General features: G+C 42.1%; 1 protein-coding gene across 1 annotated transcript; it reads left to right on the plus strand.

Moving 5' to 3' along the window:
* The first annotated feature begins 298 nt into the window (after window positions 1-298).
* Window positions 299-18644, plus strand: LOC135548567 (protein Wnt-11-like). The gene is made up of 6 exons (XM_064978311.1): window positions 299-491; window positions 1951-2146; window positions 3702-3946; window positions 6338-6615; window positions 11558-11850; window positions 17400-18644. The coding sequence occupies exons 2-6, from the start codon at window positions 2064-2066 to the stop codon at window positions 17572-17574; spliced, it is 1074 nt and encodes a 357-aa protein (XP_064834383.1). The 5' UTR covers window positions 299-491; window positions 1951-2063; the 3' UTR covers window positions 17575-18644.
* Window positions 18645-21659: the final 3015 nt, after the last annotated feature.

Consider the following 21659-nt stretch of genomic DNA (forward strand, 5'->3'; position numbering starts at 1 on the left):
GAAACTATTCGTGGTTTCTATTATATATTAAACTATTATCATTATTGTGAGCATTAGTGTTGGGGGCAACCTAGAAAATAAAACTGCGAAAATATATAACAAAAACTATAGCGCAACTGGTTAAAATGATCTAACATGTAGAGCAAGATTAGACAATGACAGTGTGGGTATCTTGCGTCTCTCCTTGGAAGTCCAAATTCAACCCGCTTTGTTATGCTAATTGTGCCTGACATCACCAGCGAGATCAAAGCGGCGCAGGAGTACTTATGAGTTGAGGCTGCCCCACTGCCATGAATCCAACACATTCCGCAGCGAGAGGCACTGCACGCTGAATAACCTGCGAGGGAGAAGAGGTAGCCACTGTTGCTGGGGAGTAAACGATGCGTACTTCTTTGGATTCATTTGAATTGCGAAATTGTGGATTTATACGAATTTGTGGAGGATATTGAATTCAAAGGGATATTACACACTGACACGAATCATCATTAAAGGTGAGGAGCAATGGTCGAGTTTCATGACATGACAATCAAAGTCTAAAGTTATCGATGACATGCTTATTTTCAAAGTTTAATAGCTTTTAATTGGTTGAACACGAACCAGGCTATTTAAAAGATTAGGCTACTATATATCTGATTTGAGTTTGGATAGATAATATCCAAGATATTTTCGAATAAGGACTCGAGTGTAGGCTGCCTTATTAACTTGAACGTGACTCAAACTACATTTTAAGAGTAACTTTATTTACCTATTGTTCCCACTGCGACTGAATAGAGGTAGAAGGCTATAATAACAAGGAGACAAACATGCAGATGGAGGGGAATTTGAAAGAGACGATGTGGAATAAAGGTCCAATGTTTAGGTTTAGTGGCTGATACGGCTATATTATACAACGGGAATTTAATAGATATTCGTTGAAGGTGATCATGGGGAAACCTATTCATTTCATTGACAGTTTCACCCCACACAAAATACCAAAGTAACCTCTGCATGCATAGAAGGGTTTCCCTCGCATAAACCCAATGCACCTTATATAAAATGGGAGATCGGGACAAATGGAACGACCACAACTTTAAGGTTTTGTGAAGAAATGTTAAATGTTGAATAAATGTTGAATAAATGTTTTTAATGGTAAATCGGATATTCTTATCTAAACGGATTGCCTGCTGATAGTTGATTGCTTGCTAACCGTTATACCACATGTGCTGTAGCTGACATTTCCAAAGGGTCTGATGTTGTGCTCCTGTACAGCGTAGCCAATTTAGATCACAATTCGCAACATGTATATACATTAGGCTATAGGTTTGTATTACTCACATGGTTAGAGATGCTTAGGAAGATTTGCAACATGGTGAAAATAGAGTCAAATAATAGTGTTATTATACTGTCTTATTATTTGTGTTGATGAGACGTATTAAGCAACTATTATTTCCACTTTAAATATCACTATAATCAGTGAGATTAGTGTTTTGTTTGAGGCATAAAATTAAAGTTATTTTCAAAGAGCTTCTTTATCATCACACGACAATTAAAAACCCTATCTGATGGAGGTAATGCCCTGTACAAGTACAACCGTGTCTGCTGTAGGGTAGTGTGCGCTGCTGGTGTTGCCATCCACTGATCATATTACTATCTGAAATGTATCTGAAGGTAAGCAGAAAATACAATTCAGTTTGTGTGTGTGTGTGTGTGTGTGTGGGGGGGGGGGGGATCTGTCAACTCTCAATAGCCCCTGCAGTGAGTGTTGTTGCACCAGTGGGAAGGATGAGCCCAAGAGTTCCACAATTAATACATTTCTTGAAATAGGGTTTTAGATTTCTCTATTACTTTTCTCTATTACTTTTCCATGTGGCAGTGAACAAAACCATTATAGCATAGATTATCTTTTGACATTTTGCTTTGAATAGTGTGGAGTGTTCCTTTAATGGTGTATTTTTGTATTCCACCAAACAGGGGAAAGAGGGGGAGACGGTGTCATGGCAGTTGACTTGTGATTGCACCTATAAGAGCCTAAAAGCCAACAGCCACCTGCATTACTGTCATCTCTAAGTTGGAACACTATCATTATGAAGAAAACGTCTAACACCCTCCCACTCTGTCTGCTAACCATTCTGCTGCTGTCCCAGATCTGCTCCGGCATCAAATGGCTGTAAGGAACTTTTATGTTGTCTTTTATGTGTGTGCAGTCTTCCTTTTGCTTTACTGTTTATTGTGGCTTGTGTTTCCTACTGTATTTATTCTAAACCTGCAGAAAAATATAATATAACTTTATTGTCCATCTGAGGATGAACATTTGCCACATTTTCTGCCGGTAAACTAAAAGAAAGGCTGTGCATTATTTCAGTCCAGGTTCTCAATTTGTCCCCTGATGAATGTTAATGAGAAGATTTGAATGGGAATTATGGAGTGAAAAATGAATACTCTGTTAGAACAGAGTACTCGAAAGCAACAAGCAGCTTGTGTGTTAAACATCATTATAACCAAGAGTGACATCATTTGGAAGTTCTTCCCTTAGATATACATATTCCTCATTGACTTTGGTACATATTTGTCTTTGGTTCATAGATTGATTGACATTTTATGCCTGCACATGATTTGGGATGTTTGTTTTTACAATCTGTAGCATCTGAAACCTATGAGTGAGTTGTTGTAAGATTTCTATAGGCTATAACAGTCGAACAGCAAATGTGCTTCAGAGAGAGAGAGATGGAGATTGCATGACATTGTGCTAAATCCTATAGTAGAAAGGGTCTCTCCCAGCCTTGATATTTCTACGGGGCCTGGATGTGAACCAGATGCGGCCATAAACACCTGTGAGCTCTGGGTTACCACGAGCACAGGGGAGTCTGTCACAACTTATCGTTGGGCATGGAGTGGCCACTCCCCTCACTCCTAATCCGAAACAGGCCATAGTGCAGGAGGCACTGGCTGGTTCTCACGGAACTCTCTCTCCCTCGCAGTGCTGCTACAAGACATAGAAAACAGAGTCAGACACTGACTGACCAGGTTCTCTGGTGGTTTTTCTATGAACTAATCTTCTGTTCTGTCTATGTGCAAATCAAGTATGTGTGCCCCCCTTTTAGATTTCGTAATCAGATGATTTATGCCAAACAAAATTCTCGGTAGAATGCAATCCATTTAACAATGAAGAATGTAAATGATGATAGATGGATAGATGTAGTGCTGTCAGTTAGATCTGGGTCAGGGTTTTTGCCTATGATGAATTCATCATTTGGCATGTTCTGGAACCTCCTCTGCTGAACTAAATCAGGAGAATAGTCTGATGCCAAGCTGTGGTCTGTTATGTTTTACCTGTTCGTGACTTCTTGAGAGATTTTCATTGGCATCCTCTCTCTGGTATTTTTGTATCTTCCAAGTCAAGTGGTACGAATGCCAAAAATGTTAAAAGTTCAAACAGTTCTGATAATCTGTTTGACTGGTTCAAAACATGTTTGAAGCGCAATTGTTCAGTATGTATCATAACTATAGTTATGGGCCTAAAAATGTATGTATGTTAGAAGTGAGAAAATGACTTTTAGCTATGGCATCGGCTTTTGCATTCATAAAATCATGTCATATTTCATATCAAAAACGTGAAATATTTTGATCTTGGAATTTTTCAGATTACATTTTTGCAGTATAGAAACCTCTGAGTTGAAGCCATCATAATGAAGTACTTATAATTACATCTGTTTCTGTTCCAGGGCCCTATCTCACACACCCACGTCCCTACACATCAACCAGACCCAACACTGCAAGTTGCTGCCCGGCCTGGTGTCGTCACAAGCCCAACTGTGTCGGAGCAACCTGGAGCTCATGCAGACCATCATCGCCGCAGCCCGCGAGGTCAAGAAGACCTGCCAGAAGACCTTCGCTGACATGCGCTGGAACTGTTCCTCTATTGAAATCCCCAGTGACTCCTCGAGGTATCGTCCAGATCTTGACAGAGGTAGGCCTACTGGTCACAATCTAGGGGAGACCGGGGTTGGCTGTCACACTTTTTACTCTTGTGTGTATTTCTCAGCACCAGTATATCTTAAAAGGCTATTTTCAATATTAGGAGAAATACCAAGGTATTGGGTTGAAATGGGGACCCTCATATCTTATTCCAACATGGAGTTACAAGCCATCAAAACACACTCTGTCCACCTGTGACAACCAGCCCCATCGTGGGATAGGATGTCACACAGTATGTTGTTGGTTGTCACAATGTTTGCTAGCAGCTTATTCGTTTTGTAACAGGAAATGAAGCAATATAGCATACATCATCTTAGAAAAAGCCTTTCTTTGAACTAAGGATATTTCTAACAAATTCAACATTTTATGCCGTGAGAAAAGAAAAACATATGACATATTGAGTAAATTTGGGTGTGTATGTGTTTGTTTGCACAAGCATGTGTGTGTGCGTGTGTGTGTGTGCGTGTGTGTGTGTGTGGGGGGGGGGCACGGACATAGAAAATACTTGTGTGAGAGAGCGGCAACAAAGGGAACTTTTTATAGCACAAGCACAAAAGAGCTTTGGGATTTATTATAATGGAGTTGATAGTGACAACCAACCCCAATGCTAATACAGATGTCAGTTACTACATGGCTGGACCTTGGAACTCAGAAAATAGGTTTGAAATATAGCTCTCCCTCTCTTCTTTTCAACAAACATAATTGTTCATGGATACTCCCGTAATTAAAACAAAAAAAGTAAAGAAAATCCCCCCTCATCTATGTCAAACACAAATTCTCCTAACCTCACTGTTTTGACATGCTGACATGAATAGACCAGGTGGATCGGTTCTTTCAAAGAATGCACACATGTTAACCGTACAAATATTGCACAGTGCCATTTAGATTGTCCTTGAGCTGTTCTTGTCTATTAATTATCTGTATTATGTCATGTTTTATGTTTTGTGTGGACCCCAGGAAGAGGAGCTGCTGCTTCAGCAGTAACTAATGGGGATCCTAATTAAATGCCAAATACCAAAACCCGTGAGACAACAAACCCCAGTCTCCCCTACTGTTTATGGTGCTGTGAGATCAATTGATTGAAATGGTGGTGTGAGATCCATTGTGCTAGGTGTGCAACCCAAACGTTTTTTTCAATAGAACTAGGAGTGATCATCTCAGACCAAATTATCAGCACAGTAGAAACTCTGTGTCCTTGGTGTGATTCAAAAAGCTAATTCAAGTGTTGCAGGAGATCATTTACAAGCGAGAGTTTAAAGCCTTAATCATCGTCCTTGGGGGTCTTTTGTGCTCTGAGGGCAGAGCAGACTGGGCCAAGCAAAGGCTACCATTCTTCTTTGTGTTCCCTTGAAAGAAAGAAAATGGTCCTTTATCACCCTAGCCACCCACCTCCCTAATATCCGTGCTACAAAGTCCTTCTCTTTATGTTCCAAGTACTTGATGTGGTTGTCTTCATAGCTTAACAGTGCCTTGACTCTCTTTTGTGGCACAAAAGATTCCATTCTTCATGTGAGAGATAGTATTGAGTTTGACAGTGACTATTAGAAGGGATCTAGACATCTTTTTTGTGACAACTCATCCTTCTCAGTTTTAAATCCCTTTTATGTCACACATTACCTACACACATCTGGTTTTCTATAGTACTGCAAGATGTTAAATATTATCAGCGAACTCAACTGAACATACGTCGTATGAATAGGCAGGCTCTTAGTTGCTCCTTCCAGTACAAAGCATTAGTAAAGTATACAGTATGTGCCTACAGATTTTGATCGATCATTGTCTCATTATATGCACACTCCTTTCAGTGATTTGTCTAAGAGTCTTTCCATGTTCTGTACTTCTACTTTGATGGGTTTATTTCCATTGCCAAAGGGATTTTTGCTGAGCCAGGCAGAGCCAATGTCAGTTCCAGTTTCACTGAGTTTGGGTGAAGATATATATATATATATAACACAACAAAGAGCTGGCTCCTAATCAAAGATTTAAGGAGATCCACGATGATACGCCTCAGGAGAAGACAAGCTCCATCTGTCAACTGTTAGACCAGTCTTGAGAAGCCACTGGCCAATAATAAACTAGTGGTCTTCTTCATACAGGAAAGTTTTTGTGGTCTGGCTGGTTCTTCCTGTTTCCCACCTCCATCGTCCAGCATTGACATATCTGCCCTCTTTGTGTACGCACTTCATCACCTACATTAGATCCATATTATCCACTCCGGCTGTATAACCATATCTGTCCAGTGACTATCTGATGTTACTCTTACTGAGGTTTCACTTGGCAAACTGTTCAATGATACAATAGATAAAGGTTAGATTCTACTACAAGAATTATACTCACTGATGTATTTTCCCTCACTCAAAAGGCCTTGTCTTGTTCCAAACAGGCACGAGGGAGTCGGCGTTTGTGTATGCCCTGTCTGCGGCGGCCATCAGCCACACCATAGCGCAGGCGTGCACATCGGGGGACCTACGCCTGTGTTCATGTGGCCCCATCCCCGGGGAGATCCCTGAGCCGGGCTACCGCTGGGGCGGATGTGCAGACAACCTGCACTATGGCCTGGTCATGGGCTCCAAGTTCTCTGATGCCCCGATGAAGATGAAGAAGGCAGGCTCCCACGCCAACAAGCTGATGCATCTGCACAACAGTGAAGTGGGGAGACAGGTACAAAGTAATTTTATTATCACAGATCACTGATGACATACTGTTCATTCTATGTAGTAGTATTCATAGGTGGGATGGGAGGGTAGCCTAGTGGTTAGATCATTGGACTAGTAACTGAAAGGTTGCAAGTTCATAACCCCGAGTTGACAAGGTACAAATCTGTCGTTCTGCCCCTGAACAGACAGTTAACCCACTGCCGTCATTGAAAATAAGAATTTGTTCTTAACTGACTTGCCTAGTTAAATAAAGGTCAAATAAAAGTCATTATTATTTGAGTCACGAGCAAGTCACAAGATCTGAGTCTCAAGTCGAACGAGTTGAGTCTTGAGTCGAGTCTCGAGTCAAATCTAAATCGTGCTTTCCAAGAACAATTCAAGTCGAGTCAAGTCACACGTTTTTTCAAGTCAAGTCTCAAGTCAAGTAAAAAAATAAAACCTATACATGCAATGACTGTTTATTGAGGCTTCCAGACAGCCCTTTCATTATTTTGTCTATAACACATTATGATTATGTTATAACATACTTTGCAACTAATTCCAACTAATTCATAATGTAAGTCAATTATACATTTCAAGCAGTTTTGACATACCAAAATAACAGTAGCTAGGCCTATGCTAGTAATTTATGCCTGATGCCCCTTTGCTGGTGGGCTTGCAAAGTAAACAGTTAATATTTTTGATCACCAAAATATTTATATTTATGGCAATATTCTCTCCCTAGCTAGCTTAGTGGTTCTCAAACGTTTTGACCTGCAAGATCCCAAAAATAGTTGGTTAAAAGTTTGCGACCCACACACACACATGCCCGAGGCACATACGCTAACACATGCACATAATCGCTGCGCAAATGTAGCCTGTCATTACAGCCATTGCAACCATTCCTGTTAGCAGCCAATAACAACTAGGGATATTATGTCACTTCTCTGGAGTCCAGGGCAAGCAAAATACTGCCTACCTGTAAAAAGTGGAGGTTGCAGGATCGTCTGGAAAGCAGCTTGTTTAAATTGCCCACCCCTCCTTTTGTGGCATTGTAATCCATTATGATTTCTGTTTTTTGTTGTTCCTGGGCCACAGATTCTCCCATCCCGATGTAGCATGAGTACCACATTTTTGCCTTTCTTTGGCACGTAGGACACTAGGGAAGTGTCGGCCTGAGGTGGGAATTCTGGCTTGTTTTTTCATACGGTTCCTACCATCGTCAGCTTCCTCTTGAGGAACTCCTGTCCCAGCTTGTGGGAAGTAAAAAAGTTATCGCATGTGATGTTGTGTCCACCAAGTCCCTGTGTCACATCCAGGACAACCCGCATCCCTTGGTTCTTCTCGGGGGCTCCTCCATCTGGTTTCCGTGTATACACTTGCAAGTTCCACGCATATGATGAAGAAGCATCACAAGCAGTCCAGATCTTGATTCAATATTTTGCAGGTTTAGACTGTATGTACTGCCTGAAGGGGCAGCAGCCCCTAAATGGCATAAGCTGCTCATCAACAGTAACGTTGGGCCCAGGGTTGTAAAACAGGAGAAGGCAGTTCACCCACGTGTCCCACACTGACCTGATTGCAGCTAGCTTGTCTCTCTGCACTGACCTGATTGCAGCTAGCTTGTCTCTCTGCACTGACCTGATTGCAGCTAGCTTGTCTCTCTGCACTGACCTGATTGCAGCTAGCTTGTCTCTCTGCACTGACCTGATTGCAGCTAGCTTGTCTCTCTGCACTGACCTGATTGCAGCTAGCTTGTCTCTCTGCACTGACCTGATTGCAGCTAGCTTGTCTCTCTGCACTGACCTGATTGCAGCTAGCTTGTCTCTCTGCACTGACCTGATTGCAGCTAGCTTGTCTCTCTGCCGCTGAGCTGGTCTGGTGGCTCAGTTATCGAAAGCGGATAATCCTGGAAATAATGTGTACATTTTCCAGAGACATTGTTGCACGGAAATGTTATCTGCTTGTTTCTGCATTCCACGGGGATTCTGCGGATTTCCCATTGGATCTAAAAATGTAAATGAGTTTGGTCCATCTCCTTCCATCTCTCTCCAAAAACACACCTGCCCTCCAAATTAGTGTCCAGAATGATTTTCTGGATGGTGTCTGGGATGAACAGTTCAAAAGAAGACTTTATGTCCTGCACATGAGTAACCATCATCCACGTCGGCCCTGGTTGCATCCTTATCACATTGCCAGCCATGCGGGGTGGCTCATTCTTTGGGCAAGAAGACCATTCAATGTCACCATTTTGTTTTACATCTATATTTCTCCTCCTGCAGGCTGTTGACGAGCTGGTTGCCCACGGGCTGGCTGCTGATGGGCTGGTTCTGGGGCTGGCTGCTGATGGGCTGGTTCTGGGGCTGGCTGCTGATGGGCTGGTCCTGGGGCTGGCTGCTGATGGGCTGGTTTTGGGGCTGGCTGCTGATGGGCTGGTTCTGGGGCTGGCTGCTGATGGGCTGGTTTTGGGGCTGGCTGAGGGGCAATCTCATCCTCTTCTTCCAACTCACTGTCAGACTTTGAATTGACAGAGACTTAATCCTCATATTCTGAAATGTCTTCATCTTCCAAAGTGGAAGATGCTCCTTCCGCACTACTGTAGCTTCTCTCTCTGCAAAAATGATTTCTAAGGCCCTCTGAGCAGAGATTATTTTTGCCATACTGATTGATTGTGGTAAGGAGCTACAATGTATCAGACTAATGTATTATAATAACATTGTGCAGGTTCCCACAAGACATTGTGTAGTTTCACACACTACAAATGGTAAAGAGTGCGAGAATAGCGGGATACATGCAGACAGGCAGGGAGAGAGCCAGGTTAGGAGGAGGAAGACAGAGAGAAGGCACACACTAAAACTTTTGGTTTAATTTTTACATGTTTTCACCTACACATACACTTTTCCACACTTTTATTACCCTCGGGTCCAGTGGACCCAAACACCACATATGTAATAAAAATGTGTAGGGCGGTGCACAGTGTGCACTCAATGAAAAGTTGTTATTTTACATGTTCTTCATATAACATTGAAAATGGGTCCCACAGACCCAAACGCCACACAAGGGTTAAGGCTGGTAGTAGTAGTAGTAGTAGTAGTAGTAGTAGTAGTAGGAGTAGTAGTAGTAGTTTGGCTTGAAAGATGGATATATGGATGACTATTTGAGCATACAGTCCATTCAGAAAGTATTCAGACCCCTTGAGTTTTTCTACATTTTGTTACATTACAGCCTCATCCTAAAATAGATTAAATATTTTTTTCCCTCATCAATCTACACACAATAGCCCATAATGAAAAGGTGAGAAAAAAACAACTGAAATATAACATTTACAGAAGTATTCAGACCCTTTACTCAGTACTTTGTTAAAGCACCTTCTCTGCAGATCCTCTCAAGCTCTGTCAGGTTGGATGGGGAGCGTCGCTGCACAGCTATTTTCAGGTCTCTCCAGAGATGTTTGATCGGGTTCAAGTCCAGGCTGGGTCACTCAAGGTCATTCAGAGACTCCTGCATTGTATTGGCTGTGTGCTTAGGGTCGTTGTCCTATTGGAAGGTGAACCTTCACCCCAGTCTGAGGTCCTGAGCCCTCTGGAGCATGTTTTCTTCAATGATTTCTATGTACTTTGCTCTGTTCATCTTCCCCTCGATCCTGACTAGTTTCCCAGTCCCTGCAACTGAAAAACTCCCAACAACATCATGCTTCCGTCACCATGCTTCACCGTAGGAATGGTGCCAGGTTCCCTCCATACGTGACACTTGGTATTCAGGCCAAAGAGTTCAATCTTGGTTTCATCAGACCAGAGAATCTTGCTTCTCATGGTCTGAGAGGCCTTTAGGTGTCCCTTGGCAAACCCCTAGCGGGCTTTCATCTGCCTTTTAGGAGGAGTGAGTTCCATCTGGCCACTCTACCATAGAGACCTGATTAGTGGGGCAGACGGGTAGCCTAGTGGTTAGAGCATTGGACTAGTAACTGGAAGGTTGCAAGTTCAAACCCCCTGAGCTGACAAGTTACAAATCTGTCATTCTGCCCCTGAACAGGCAGTTAAACCACTGTTCCTAGGCCGTCATTGAAAATAAGAATTTGTTCTTAACTGACTTGCCTGGTTAAATAAAGGTAAAATAACTAAAAACGTGGAGTGCTACAGAAATGGTTGTCCTTCTGGAAGGTTCTCCCATCTCCACAGAGGAACGCTGGAGCTTTGCCAGAGTGACCATCTGGTTCTTGGTCACCTCCCTGACTAAGGCCCTTCTCCCCCAATTGCTTAGTTTTGCCGGGCGGCCAGCTCTCGGAAGAGTCTTGGTGGTTCCAAACTTGCAGCCTTGTATTTAAGAATGATGGATGGCTAGTTTGTTCTTGGGGACCTTCAATGCTTCAGAAATATGTTGGTACCCTTCCCCAGATCTGTGTCTCGATACAATCTTGTCTCTGAGCTCTACGGACAATTCCTTCAGCCTCATGGCTTGGTTTTTGCTCTGAAATGCCCTGTCAACTGTGGGACCTTATATAGACAGGTGTGTGCCTTTCCAAATCATGTCCAGTCAATTGAATTTACTACACGTGGACTCCAATCAAGTTGTAGAAACATCTCAAGGATGATCAATGGAAACAGGATGCACCTTACTTCAATTTCAAGTCTCATAGCAAAGGGTCTGAATACTTATGCAAATAAGGTATTTCTGTTTGTATTTTTATTTATTTTTTCAAACATTTCTAAAAACCTGTTTTTGCTTTCTAATTTTGGGGTATTGTGTGTAGATTAATGAGTGAAAAAACAATTTAATACATTTTAGAATAAGGCTGTAATGTAACAAAATATGTAAAATGTTAAGGGGTCTGAATACTTTCCGAATGCACAGTATATAGCTCTTTTCAGGGCATATGACTGTAAATCAATCCCTTTGTGCAATCTTTTGACGTTTCTGCTATAGCATTAGCCTCAATAGTAACAGTGTTTTACGTTCACGTCCTCCAGGCCCTGAGAGATGCGCTGGTGATGAAGTGTAAGTGTCACGGTGTGTCTGGCTCCTGCTCCATACGGACCTGCTGGAGAGGCCTGCAGGACCTGAAGGACATCGCCATTGACCTGAAGACCAAGTACCTGTCAGCCACTAAGGTGGTGCACAGACCCATGGGTACGCGCAAGCAGCTGGTCCCCAAGGACATTGACATCAGGCCTGTCAGAGAGAACGAACTGGTCTACCTGCAGAGCTCGCCGGACTTCTGTGCCAAGAACGACAAGCTGGGTTCCGTTGGCACCCAGGACAGGTGAGACTGTTACAGGAACTGTGTGTGTGTGTGTGTGTGTGTGTGTGTGTGTGTGTGTGTGTGTGTGTGTGTGTGTGTGTGTGTGTGTGTGTGTGTGTGTGTGTGTGTGTGTGTGTGTGTGTGTGTGTGTGTGCGTGTGTGCGTGTGTGCGTGCGTGCGTGCGTGCGTGTGTGTGTGTATGTGTGTATGTATGTGTGTATTTGAGGCAGCTACATTAAGGCAGCTATATACAATTTTAAATATTACATGACATTACATTTCATAACACTTTTCACAACACATTAAGTGTGTGCCCTCAGGCCACTAATCCATGTGTACGAGCCCTATTCTGAGCCAATTTAAATGTTCTAATGTTATATTAATAACTCTATTGTCCCATTGAATGCAAATGTTATCGAAAATCGAATCAAACACTTCATGAGAGCCCATGAGCTCATGTTGCACAACATTTCTATAGGCTATGCAATTATGAGAGAAAACAGAGTGATGGCTATATGTATTTCTCAACTTTCCTAATATTAAGCAAATATTAAGCACATTGCTTATCTTTAAAATAGGAGTATAGCCGACCTGGCTGGAATGAAAATGAACTACAGGAAAGCATCCTCCATATGCTATTTAAGTGCATAGATGACGTGTATTTTGCTATTTAAGTGCATAGATGACGTGTATTTTGCTATTTAAGTGCATAGATGACGTGTATTTTGCTATTTAAGTGCATAGATGACGTGTATTTTGCTGTTTAAGTGCATAGATGACGTGTATTTTGCTGTTTAAGTGCATAGATGACGTGTACTTTGCTGTTTAAGTGCATAGATGACGTGTATTTTGCTGTTTAAGTGCATAGATGACGTGTATTTTGCTGTTTAAGTGCATAGATGACGTGTATTTTTCCCGATGCCCCGGTTTCGATACAGGTGCCTGATAAGGGCCCATTCTATATCAAAACGAATTTCACACATATATTATTTAGTACATGTAAAGACAAGATTAAATCAAGAATAAACTGATGGGTGACAATATTAGCCTATCAATTGTGAATTATATACTACCACTTCTGACCTTTTAGAATCATAGTCAAACACCTCATGTAGCCTAGACCATAGGCCTATATGCTTTGATAAGGTTTGTATCACAACTAAAGTGGCCAAATAAATTCTTAAAATTAAGCATATTAATACTCTTTACAAGGGATGTAGAGCTTAACTGTCATACATACATATATATGTATATATATATATATATATATATATATATATATATATATATAGCCTAGCTAACATTAGCCATCTATCTAACGTTAGCATTAGCCACCTAGCTAACATTACCCACAAACAAATTAGAATATGTAACATATCATATGTTTTGGAAATTCACAACATATTGTAAAAATTCCAATTCGTAACATATTGTATGAATTGCAATTCGGGAAACATATCATACGAATTGTAATTCGGAGCACATCATACCAAATGGATAAATGAATAAATACCATGAGAATTGTAACATATCATACTAATTGGAGTGTCCCGAATATACATTTACTATGTTACGTCTACCCCTGAATCCATGTTGTAATATAGGACCTTACAAAATCATAGCTACACTTTTGTGAAAGCTCTACATACTCAGTATGTTGGCCTGGTTCTGCCTGGTTCCTGCTTCACGGCCGTGCAGCTAACATTTAGGAAATTACCATTCCTGTTTGTTTTCTCAAGCGGGGAGTTCGTCCAGGATGTTGATTTAATTAGCTGCCGCCTTCCCTGGTGGCAGGCACCATTTTGTTTTGAGAATCCCTGATAAAGCAAGTGGTCCCTGAGATTGGCCTGTCTGTGGTATGTCTGAGCACGTGTCACTGCCATGCCCATTGTGACTCGTGCCCTTGTGTTGCTATCAGACAGGGGTGAGTAATGTGGTTATTCTTAGAGCCTGAGTGCATTCAGCTGATATCGATTTGAGAGCACGACACAGAAGGAAACAGGTTAAGATTAAACAAGATTCTCTCTATTCATCTGAAGGTATTCATTAGGAAATACACGTTGCATGTTGTCGGTCGGACCACTGTGAGAACTTAGTGGGAAGTAAGGGGTATTTTCTTTGTCTGGGGTAAAGGCCAGATACAGTTGAAGTCGGAGGTTTACATACACCTTAGCCAAATACATTTAAACTCAGTTTTCACAATTCCTGACATTTAATCCTAGTAACAATTCCCAGTCTTAGATCAGTTAGGATCCCAACTTTATTTTTAGAATGTGAAATGTCAGAATAATAGTAGAGCGAATGATTTATTTCAGCTTTTATTTCTTTCATCACATTCCCAGTGGGTCAAAAGTTTACATACAACTCAATTAGTATTTGGTAGCATTGCCTTGGTAGCGTTGCTAACTATAGTTTGTTAACAAGAAATTTGTGGAGTGGTTGAAAAACAAGTTTTAATGGTAGCATTGCCTTTACATTGTTTAACTTGGGTCAAACATTTCAAGCTTCCCACAATAAGTTGGGTGAATTTTGGCCCATTCCTCCTGACAGAGCTGGTGTAACTGAGTCAGGTTTGTAGGCCTCTTTGCTCGCACACACTTTTTTTTCAATGTTTTTTGTTGTTGTTGAATTTGAATTTTTGCTTCAATATATCCACAGAATTTTCCATTCTCACGAGGTCATCTATTTTGTGAAGTGCACCAGTCCCTCCCTCCCGCAGCAAAGTACCCCCACAATATGATGCTGCCACCCCCGTGCTTCACGGTTGGGATGGTGTTCTTCGGCTTGCAAGCCTCCCCCTTTTTCCTCTAAACATAATGGCCATTATGGCCAAACAGTTCTATTTTTGTTTCATCAGATCAGAGGACATTTTTCCAAAAAGTACAATCTTTGTCCCCATGTGCAGTTGCAAACCGTAATCTGGCTTTTTTTCTGGTGGTTTTGGAGCAGTGGCTTCTTCTTTGCTGAGCGGCCTTTCAGGTTATGTTGATATAGGACTCGTTTTACTGTAGATATAGATACCTTTGTACCTGTTTCCTCCAGCATTTTCACAAGGTCCTTTGCTGTTGTTCTGGGATTGATTTGCACTTTTCGCACCAAAGTACATCTCTAGGAGACAGAACGCATCTCCTTCCTGAGCGGTATGACGGCTGCGTGGTCCCATGGTGTTTATACTTGCGTAATATTGTTTATATAGATGAACGTGGTACCTTCAGGCGTTTTAAAATTGCTCCCAAGGATGAACCAGACTTGTGGAGGTCTAAAAACACATTCTGAGGTCTTGGCTGATTTCTTTTGATTTTCCCAGGATGTCAAGCAAAGAGGCACTGAGTTTGAAGGTAGGCCTGGAAATACATCCACAGGCACACCTCCAATTGACTCAAATGATGTTAATTAGCCCAACAGAAGCTTCTAAAGCCATGACATAATTTTCTGGAATTTTCCAATCTGTTTAAATGCAGAAGTCAACTTAGTGTATGTAGACTTCTGACCCACTGGAATTGTGATACAGTGAATTATAAGTGAAATATTCTGTCTGTAAGCAGTTGTTGGAAAAATGACTTGTGTCATGACTTGTGGTGAACTTAACTAAACGACGGAGAGTTTTGACTGTGTGATATTAGATTGCTTCTTGTGTAAATATTTTCTGTCTGGATTTTAATGATTTGTATGTGTCCTAACCGACTTGCCAAAACTATAGTTTGTTAACAAGAAATTTGTGGAGTGGTTGAAAAACAAGTTTTAATGACTCCAACCTAAGTGTATGTAAATTTCCGACTTCAACTGCCATCTTTGGCAGCCTAGTGGGTTTTCTTCCTTTTGTATCTTTTGCCATGGATATTCATTTTAGTAGCGTAGCTAAATCTCTGCTGGGCTGCAGAAGATGTATGACACATTTCAGTAAGGAGTAAGGTTCAGGGCTCTTGGAGCTGGAAATGCGGAACATTGAAAACAATTCATGCAAATGTCTCTTTAGGCCACTTAACAGATAACCTGAAGACATGATCCATGTCAGGTGCAGTCACAGTGCTCCATGCATCTGCTGTCCCCAACCTGATAAGGGGCCCGTAACACAGGATCTATGGCATATATGCAGTGCTTTACGCTGAGTCACAAGGCATCACCAGCCTCCTGGTGACTATGTGTGACGCTGATGTGTCGTGTGGTGTGTGTTTCAATGAGGGTCCCAGGGGCCTGGGGCATGTTTTAACCGTACCTCCCCATCACATGGCCTCAGCACCATCCACCTCACTCCCACGATCCCTAGCCCCTCCACAAGGGATAGTGCACTTTGTTTGACCCTGACGGAGCCGTGTTCAATGGTACACACTTCAGGGTGGCCTTATCTGTGTTTACCCTTCAAGTGAGTTCTAATCTCGCTACTCCTCGCCTTGGATATTTTTGACCCCGTTGATAATACCTGGAGTGTAATAGCAGTAAACATATGTAGTCTACTTCTTAGTAAAGGATAGAAATGTTGGAAGCCTCCTTCTGTAGAAAGCTGTCCAGTGATATACCTTGTAGCAACATTCCTTGTGGGGTTAGAATGTGTTCTGTATTAATAAGAAATGCATAACAAGTTAAACCTCAATAACATCCCCAGAGCTGAGGGATGATCAGTATCTCAAAGGCAACAAGAGCTGTGGGTCTCACGAGGGACGGCACCATCGAAGGATGTTTTAGTTCAGAATTGGATTAGTAGCTCTGACTGTGAGACACACAGCTGTGTGAGAGCGATGTGGAGTTTACAGATGGTAATGTGCTTTTGATCCATTAACTTTACACCAGGCACCAGACTGAAAGGTCAGCTTTTCTCTGACAAAACATATCTGTGTAGAGCTATTGTTAATTGTCCTGTCCCAAAGGCCACTATTGTAATGAGTCTGTCCTACTTTTCCCAATGACTCTAACTTCCCTCCCGCCCCTCCACCCATTCCCTCCTCGTCCCTTCTCTGTGTCAGCAGGCTTCAGCCATCCTCTCGGTGTCTCTGTCTCTCACCAAGCTGGCCATTAACACTCTGGTATTATAAAACAATGCAATTATGTGGAGCGAGAGTGGGTTAAATAGAGGGAGGGCTCCCGTGTGTATTCACTGTGATTTATGATACAGCTATTCTCTGCTCACTTAAGATGCCCCCAGGTTTAAGAAAGGGTCCCAAGCGAAGGATTCGGTGCCCTAAGACAAAACACAAGGGGAAAATGTTTGGGTGAATGCACAATAAGCATTCATCAAGCTCCCCCTTTTAGAGACATTTGTTAGGCTTGAGATGGTTTCGGAATTGTCCAAAACATTGGACAAAACGTTTTGGGGTTGATCTTTGAGAGTGGAACTCTTCTAAGGTCAATGGGGTTGTTTGGGGGGGGGGGATCTATTAGGGAGACTGGGTTTATGTGTATGTAAATGTTTTAGGGACCTTGAGGGCTTTCAATAAACCACAATGTATTACCAGTGTGTAGAATGGTTTGTTTTTCTCTCATTTGTTTGGGGGCAGAATGAGTGTCATTTAGGAATGCAAAAAGTTCTCAAACATAGTTGTAACTTTTTCCCCCTTTCTGTCTGTTCATTCCAGGCAATGCAACAAGACATCCATCGGCAGCGACAGCTGTGACATGATGTGCTGTGGGCGTGGCTACAACCCCTACACAGAGAAGCTGGTGGAGCGCTGCCACTGCAAGTACCACTGGTGCTGCTATGTCACATGTAAAAAGTGTGAGAGGATTGTGGAGAGATACGTCTGCAAATGAGTCCATATTGTCTACTTCATCCACCCACCCACCCAACCGCCCCACATCTATGTGCTGGGGCTACAGATAACCAAAGCACTATGTTACCAAGAAGGCTTACTTTTGTCTTAAGCTTTAGCATGTATATTTTGACAAGAAAGTGTTTATTTTTGTTAATTCTTTTTAATTAAACTCTGACTCACAAGCTGGACTTAAAACCTTTTCCATTTTACGAACGCGGACACATGGGTGTTGTGACAATGCCTATTGGTTTACGTGAAGACCACCGTCCTCGAGGATTTTTTCTTTCCTTTCATAAATGTGCATTACACTTGCCGTACTCGGATATCAAATGTCTATTTTCGTATATACTTTTATTCAAATAAATGATATTGGATTTGTTTTTTGAGGAGAGGGACTGTCGTCTCCTCGTTTGCTGTTGGGGGTATACTTCCAACCTCGCTCTGATGTTGACACTCACTGTTTACTTCAGAACCATTCCACGGAATTCAAAGGGTTCTGAAGGATCCATGGTGTTTTTCCTCAAAACGTAGTCCTTTTTTCAACAGAGAAAGACACTGAAAGAAAGAGAGGGAAATCGTGCTCAACACACAAAGGGAACCTAAAGTACTTTTAGTTGTGGAACTTTTTTAGTAACTGGTGTTGAACTCTTGAGCACTGGAGCTTGACTGGGGACTCGCCTGCAGACACACAGTTCTGTGTGCATCCTCAGGATAAGGACAAAGAACTCCCAGTGTTAGAAACAGCACATTATCCCTATAATGTCTGACATGCAGGTAGTCCAAAGCCTAACACTCAGAGCATGTGAACGGAACACATGAGTCTCCCTTAATGCCTTGTTATGATGAACCACTCTTATGTGGCTGTACATACTGTCTTTTTGTATGCTGAATTAAAGAAAGAAATATTTATAAACGAATTATAGACTCTTTAACAAGCTCTCAATTTGTTCTTTTTCCAAGACCGCAACTCATCATCATCATCATGGTGAATTTTCTTTTTGTAATTTAAAAGAAACTTGGCAAGAGAAATATGTAACCTCACAGGCTGGTGTTTTTGAAATAGACTAGCTATATTTCTTCCCCCCCCCGAATCATTACTGTAATTAATGACATCTCAAAGTGTTAAGAAAATAACAGTTTCACATAATGAGCTGTGACTGTGAGATATATGTGCACACTTGTAATGTGTTTTAGCTTTCAATCAGAAGGCCAATTGGGATCAACCTCTCAATTACAAAAACCCTGGGAAAGTGTTTGTTTGGACATTCTTCACTGTCACAAGGGCTATTAATTATGATTCTATCATGGGTTTAACCTAACCCTCAAACAATCATCTGGATGAGAAGAGATCTTGGATTGGGCTAAACTTCCAATTAAAAAACAAGGCAACAGTAAACATGTTGCTCCCCACCTTTCAGAGTTTGCATTTTCAATCTCTTGTTATAGCGCCACTATCTGACCAATCAGTGAAATTTTGTAAAACAGCGGAACTCTATGGAAAACATCATTCACCCAAGTTTCCTAAAAATCTGTTTATTGTTGTCTGAGACTAATGTACGAACGGACAGACAGAGGACAGATGAATGGTGACAGATCCACAATCCTCTCCCTGATTTCATCGTGGGAACAACAAAAATAAATCAAATTTATTTTCATACAAAGGGTTACATTTTTTTTTAGGTTGTTAGTCAAAGGAACAGATCTTGGCAGTTGGCACTCTATAAGGCAGAAGTATAACCCACTGACCAAGCCTTGTGTTGCTTTGTAGTTTTCATGATTCTGAACAGACAGAAATAACTAACTCTTGGCCCATGCTGAGGCTCCAACCTAATCCAGCCGAGCATATGTACCGCTATTGACCTAGCCCGCCTGTGGGAGCAAACTAGAACACTATAGAACTGCAGGGGAGGTATGTTTAATAGAACGCAATCATTGTTACATCGTTTTTTGGAGGTCTTTTATGAGCTAGGTTTTTGTTTGCAATCATCGACTACTGCTAACAAATTGATTGATGGGCATCTTTTAACTGATTAAAGTAGTCATATTTTAGGAATGATGAGAAATACACCGCAGAGTGAATTCCAGATACAATGTGTTGTCTGTAATCCAGCCAAGCCAGTGTCATGGATACATAACCCCTTTTTCATGCTGTGTTACATCAGCCAATGAAAATCACAGGTAGTACATATATAGAAAATGTGTAGACGGGTTGAACAATTGACACTATCTACTTAGGACCCTCAAAGGCTGTCCTGTGAACCTATCTGTCAGTATTTTAAATGCAGTGCCAGCATGTGAGGATGGACACAATCTGTCGTGATGAGGAAAGGTGTGGGAGGTAAATGGGGGTTGGAGGAGGAGGAGGGTGGGGGTGAAAGGTTAGAGGTCTGGGGGAAAGAATGGGGAGTCGGAGGAGCACTCTGTGCAGGTGAGTGGAGGTCTCGCTCCACACAGCCCAGCCTGTCGACAGCCTCAAGTACCCTTCAGTCAGTGGCATTCCCTAGGCTGGCAGCTGGATGGGAGGGGGAAGAGAATATATATGTGTGTGTGTGTGTGTGTGTGTGTGTGTGTGTGTGTGTGTGTGTGTGTGTGTGTGTGTGTGTGTGTGTGTGTGTGTGTGTGTGTGTGTGTGTGTGTGTGTGTGTGTGTGTGTGTGTGTGTGTGTGTGTGTGTGTGTGTGTGTGTGTGTGTGTGTGTGTGTGTGTGTGTGTGTGCGCACTTGTGCATGTGTGCCGACTGTTGTCTGTCGGTGGGGCCACTGCCAACACATAAGTGAGGCTAACCTGATGAGTGAGGAGACACAAGCTGCCCTCCATGTAGCAGGCCCAACTTAAGGGCCAGTGACACGCCAAGTGATACAAACCCTGGTTCTGACAACTTTGGCTGTCCAAGAGCTTGTCAGACCATCAAAGCCATGCTGTCATAGAGTGCGTGTTTGGGTATGATGTGAAGGGACGGTGTATGGCTAAATGGTGACTCTTGACTTGGAGTGCAATAGTAAACTTCAACCTCTCACAAGGCATCCACTTGACCTCTTGAACACAAAGCTAAAGGCAGTGCCACCTTTGATAGTGCTGACAGCAAGCATTTCCCAATGTAATTAAATACTTGTATAAGTCTATTAATCCCCTAAATGTATGCTCAATATAAAAAACAATAACGTGAACACAATACTGAATTATTATGATTATAGTTTTGTTGAAATTAATACACTGAAATTTACTACCAGAGATCTACCATGCCTTTAGAATAAGTTCTGAGTTCTGTCTGCATGCTACGATGCTACAATTCCACTGACCTCTTTCTGACCTCTCTAAAACATCTGATTGAACAACGAGGTTGAAATATAGCACAGAAGCACAGAAACAAAGAAGCTTTAACTAATACTTTCACTTTGAGAAATAATTCATATAAGCCACGAAAGCATGGCTAATTCTATCCATTTTACAGAGGACCACTAGTAGCTAAAGGAATGCAAATAAACTTGTTTGCGCATTCTGTCTTTTTTCTTTCTCTCTCCACACAAAGCCCAGAGAGAAGCAGAGGAGGAGCTGTTAGCTAATGTGAACAGAATGTCCAGGCAGCTTTGTTGCTCAGCCTAACACCATCACATACAGCAGTTTTAGAACACCATAGTTCAAGGCCGCTAAAAAGCATTGTCCTCTAATAATAACAAAGCAACCCGACACTAATTGTAATTGAAGTTTACTTTTCTATGTATTTTTCCAAAAGTATCTGTTTAGCTAGGGTGGCTCTGGGGGAGTTGGCCTGTAATCGAGAGGGGAAAAGGAGAGTTTAATGGACAGCAGTGAAAATCTTCCGGGGTTAATGTCAGCCGAGACCATATAATGACAATCGCCTTTGTGTGCCCTCTGGTCTAGATACTCGCTGTGAATGAGGGAGACAAAGAATTTGACTGGAGTGGTAAAGGCTTTGGGATGTACTGACCCGTACCTTAAATGGACTTTTGTGAGCCACTCCCCACCCTCCTGCTCTTTGTAAAAGGGCCCAGCAGTATGTGCTGTTAAATGCTGTTTTTGTTGTTTGCTGTGAGCAGGCGCCTGGGCCGGCGTTCCGGGGCCG

The sequence above is a fragment of the Oncorhynchus masou genome, chromosome 11 (assembly GCF_036934945.1).
Source record: "Oncorhynchus masou masou isolate Uvic2021 chromosome 11, UVic_Omas_1.1, whole genome shotgun sequence".
Lineage (NCBI taxonomy): Eukaryota > Metazoa > Chordata > Actinopteri > Salmoniformes > Salmonidae > Oncorhynchus > Oncorhynchus masou.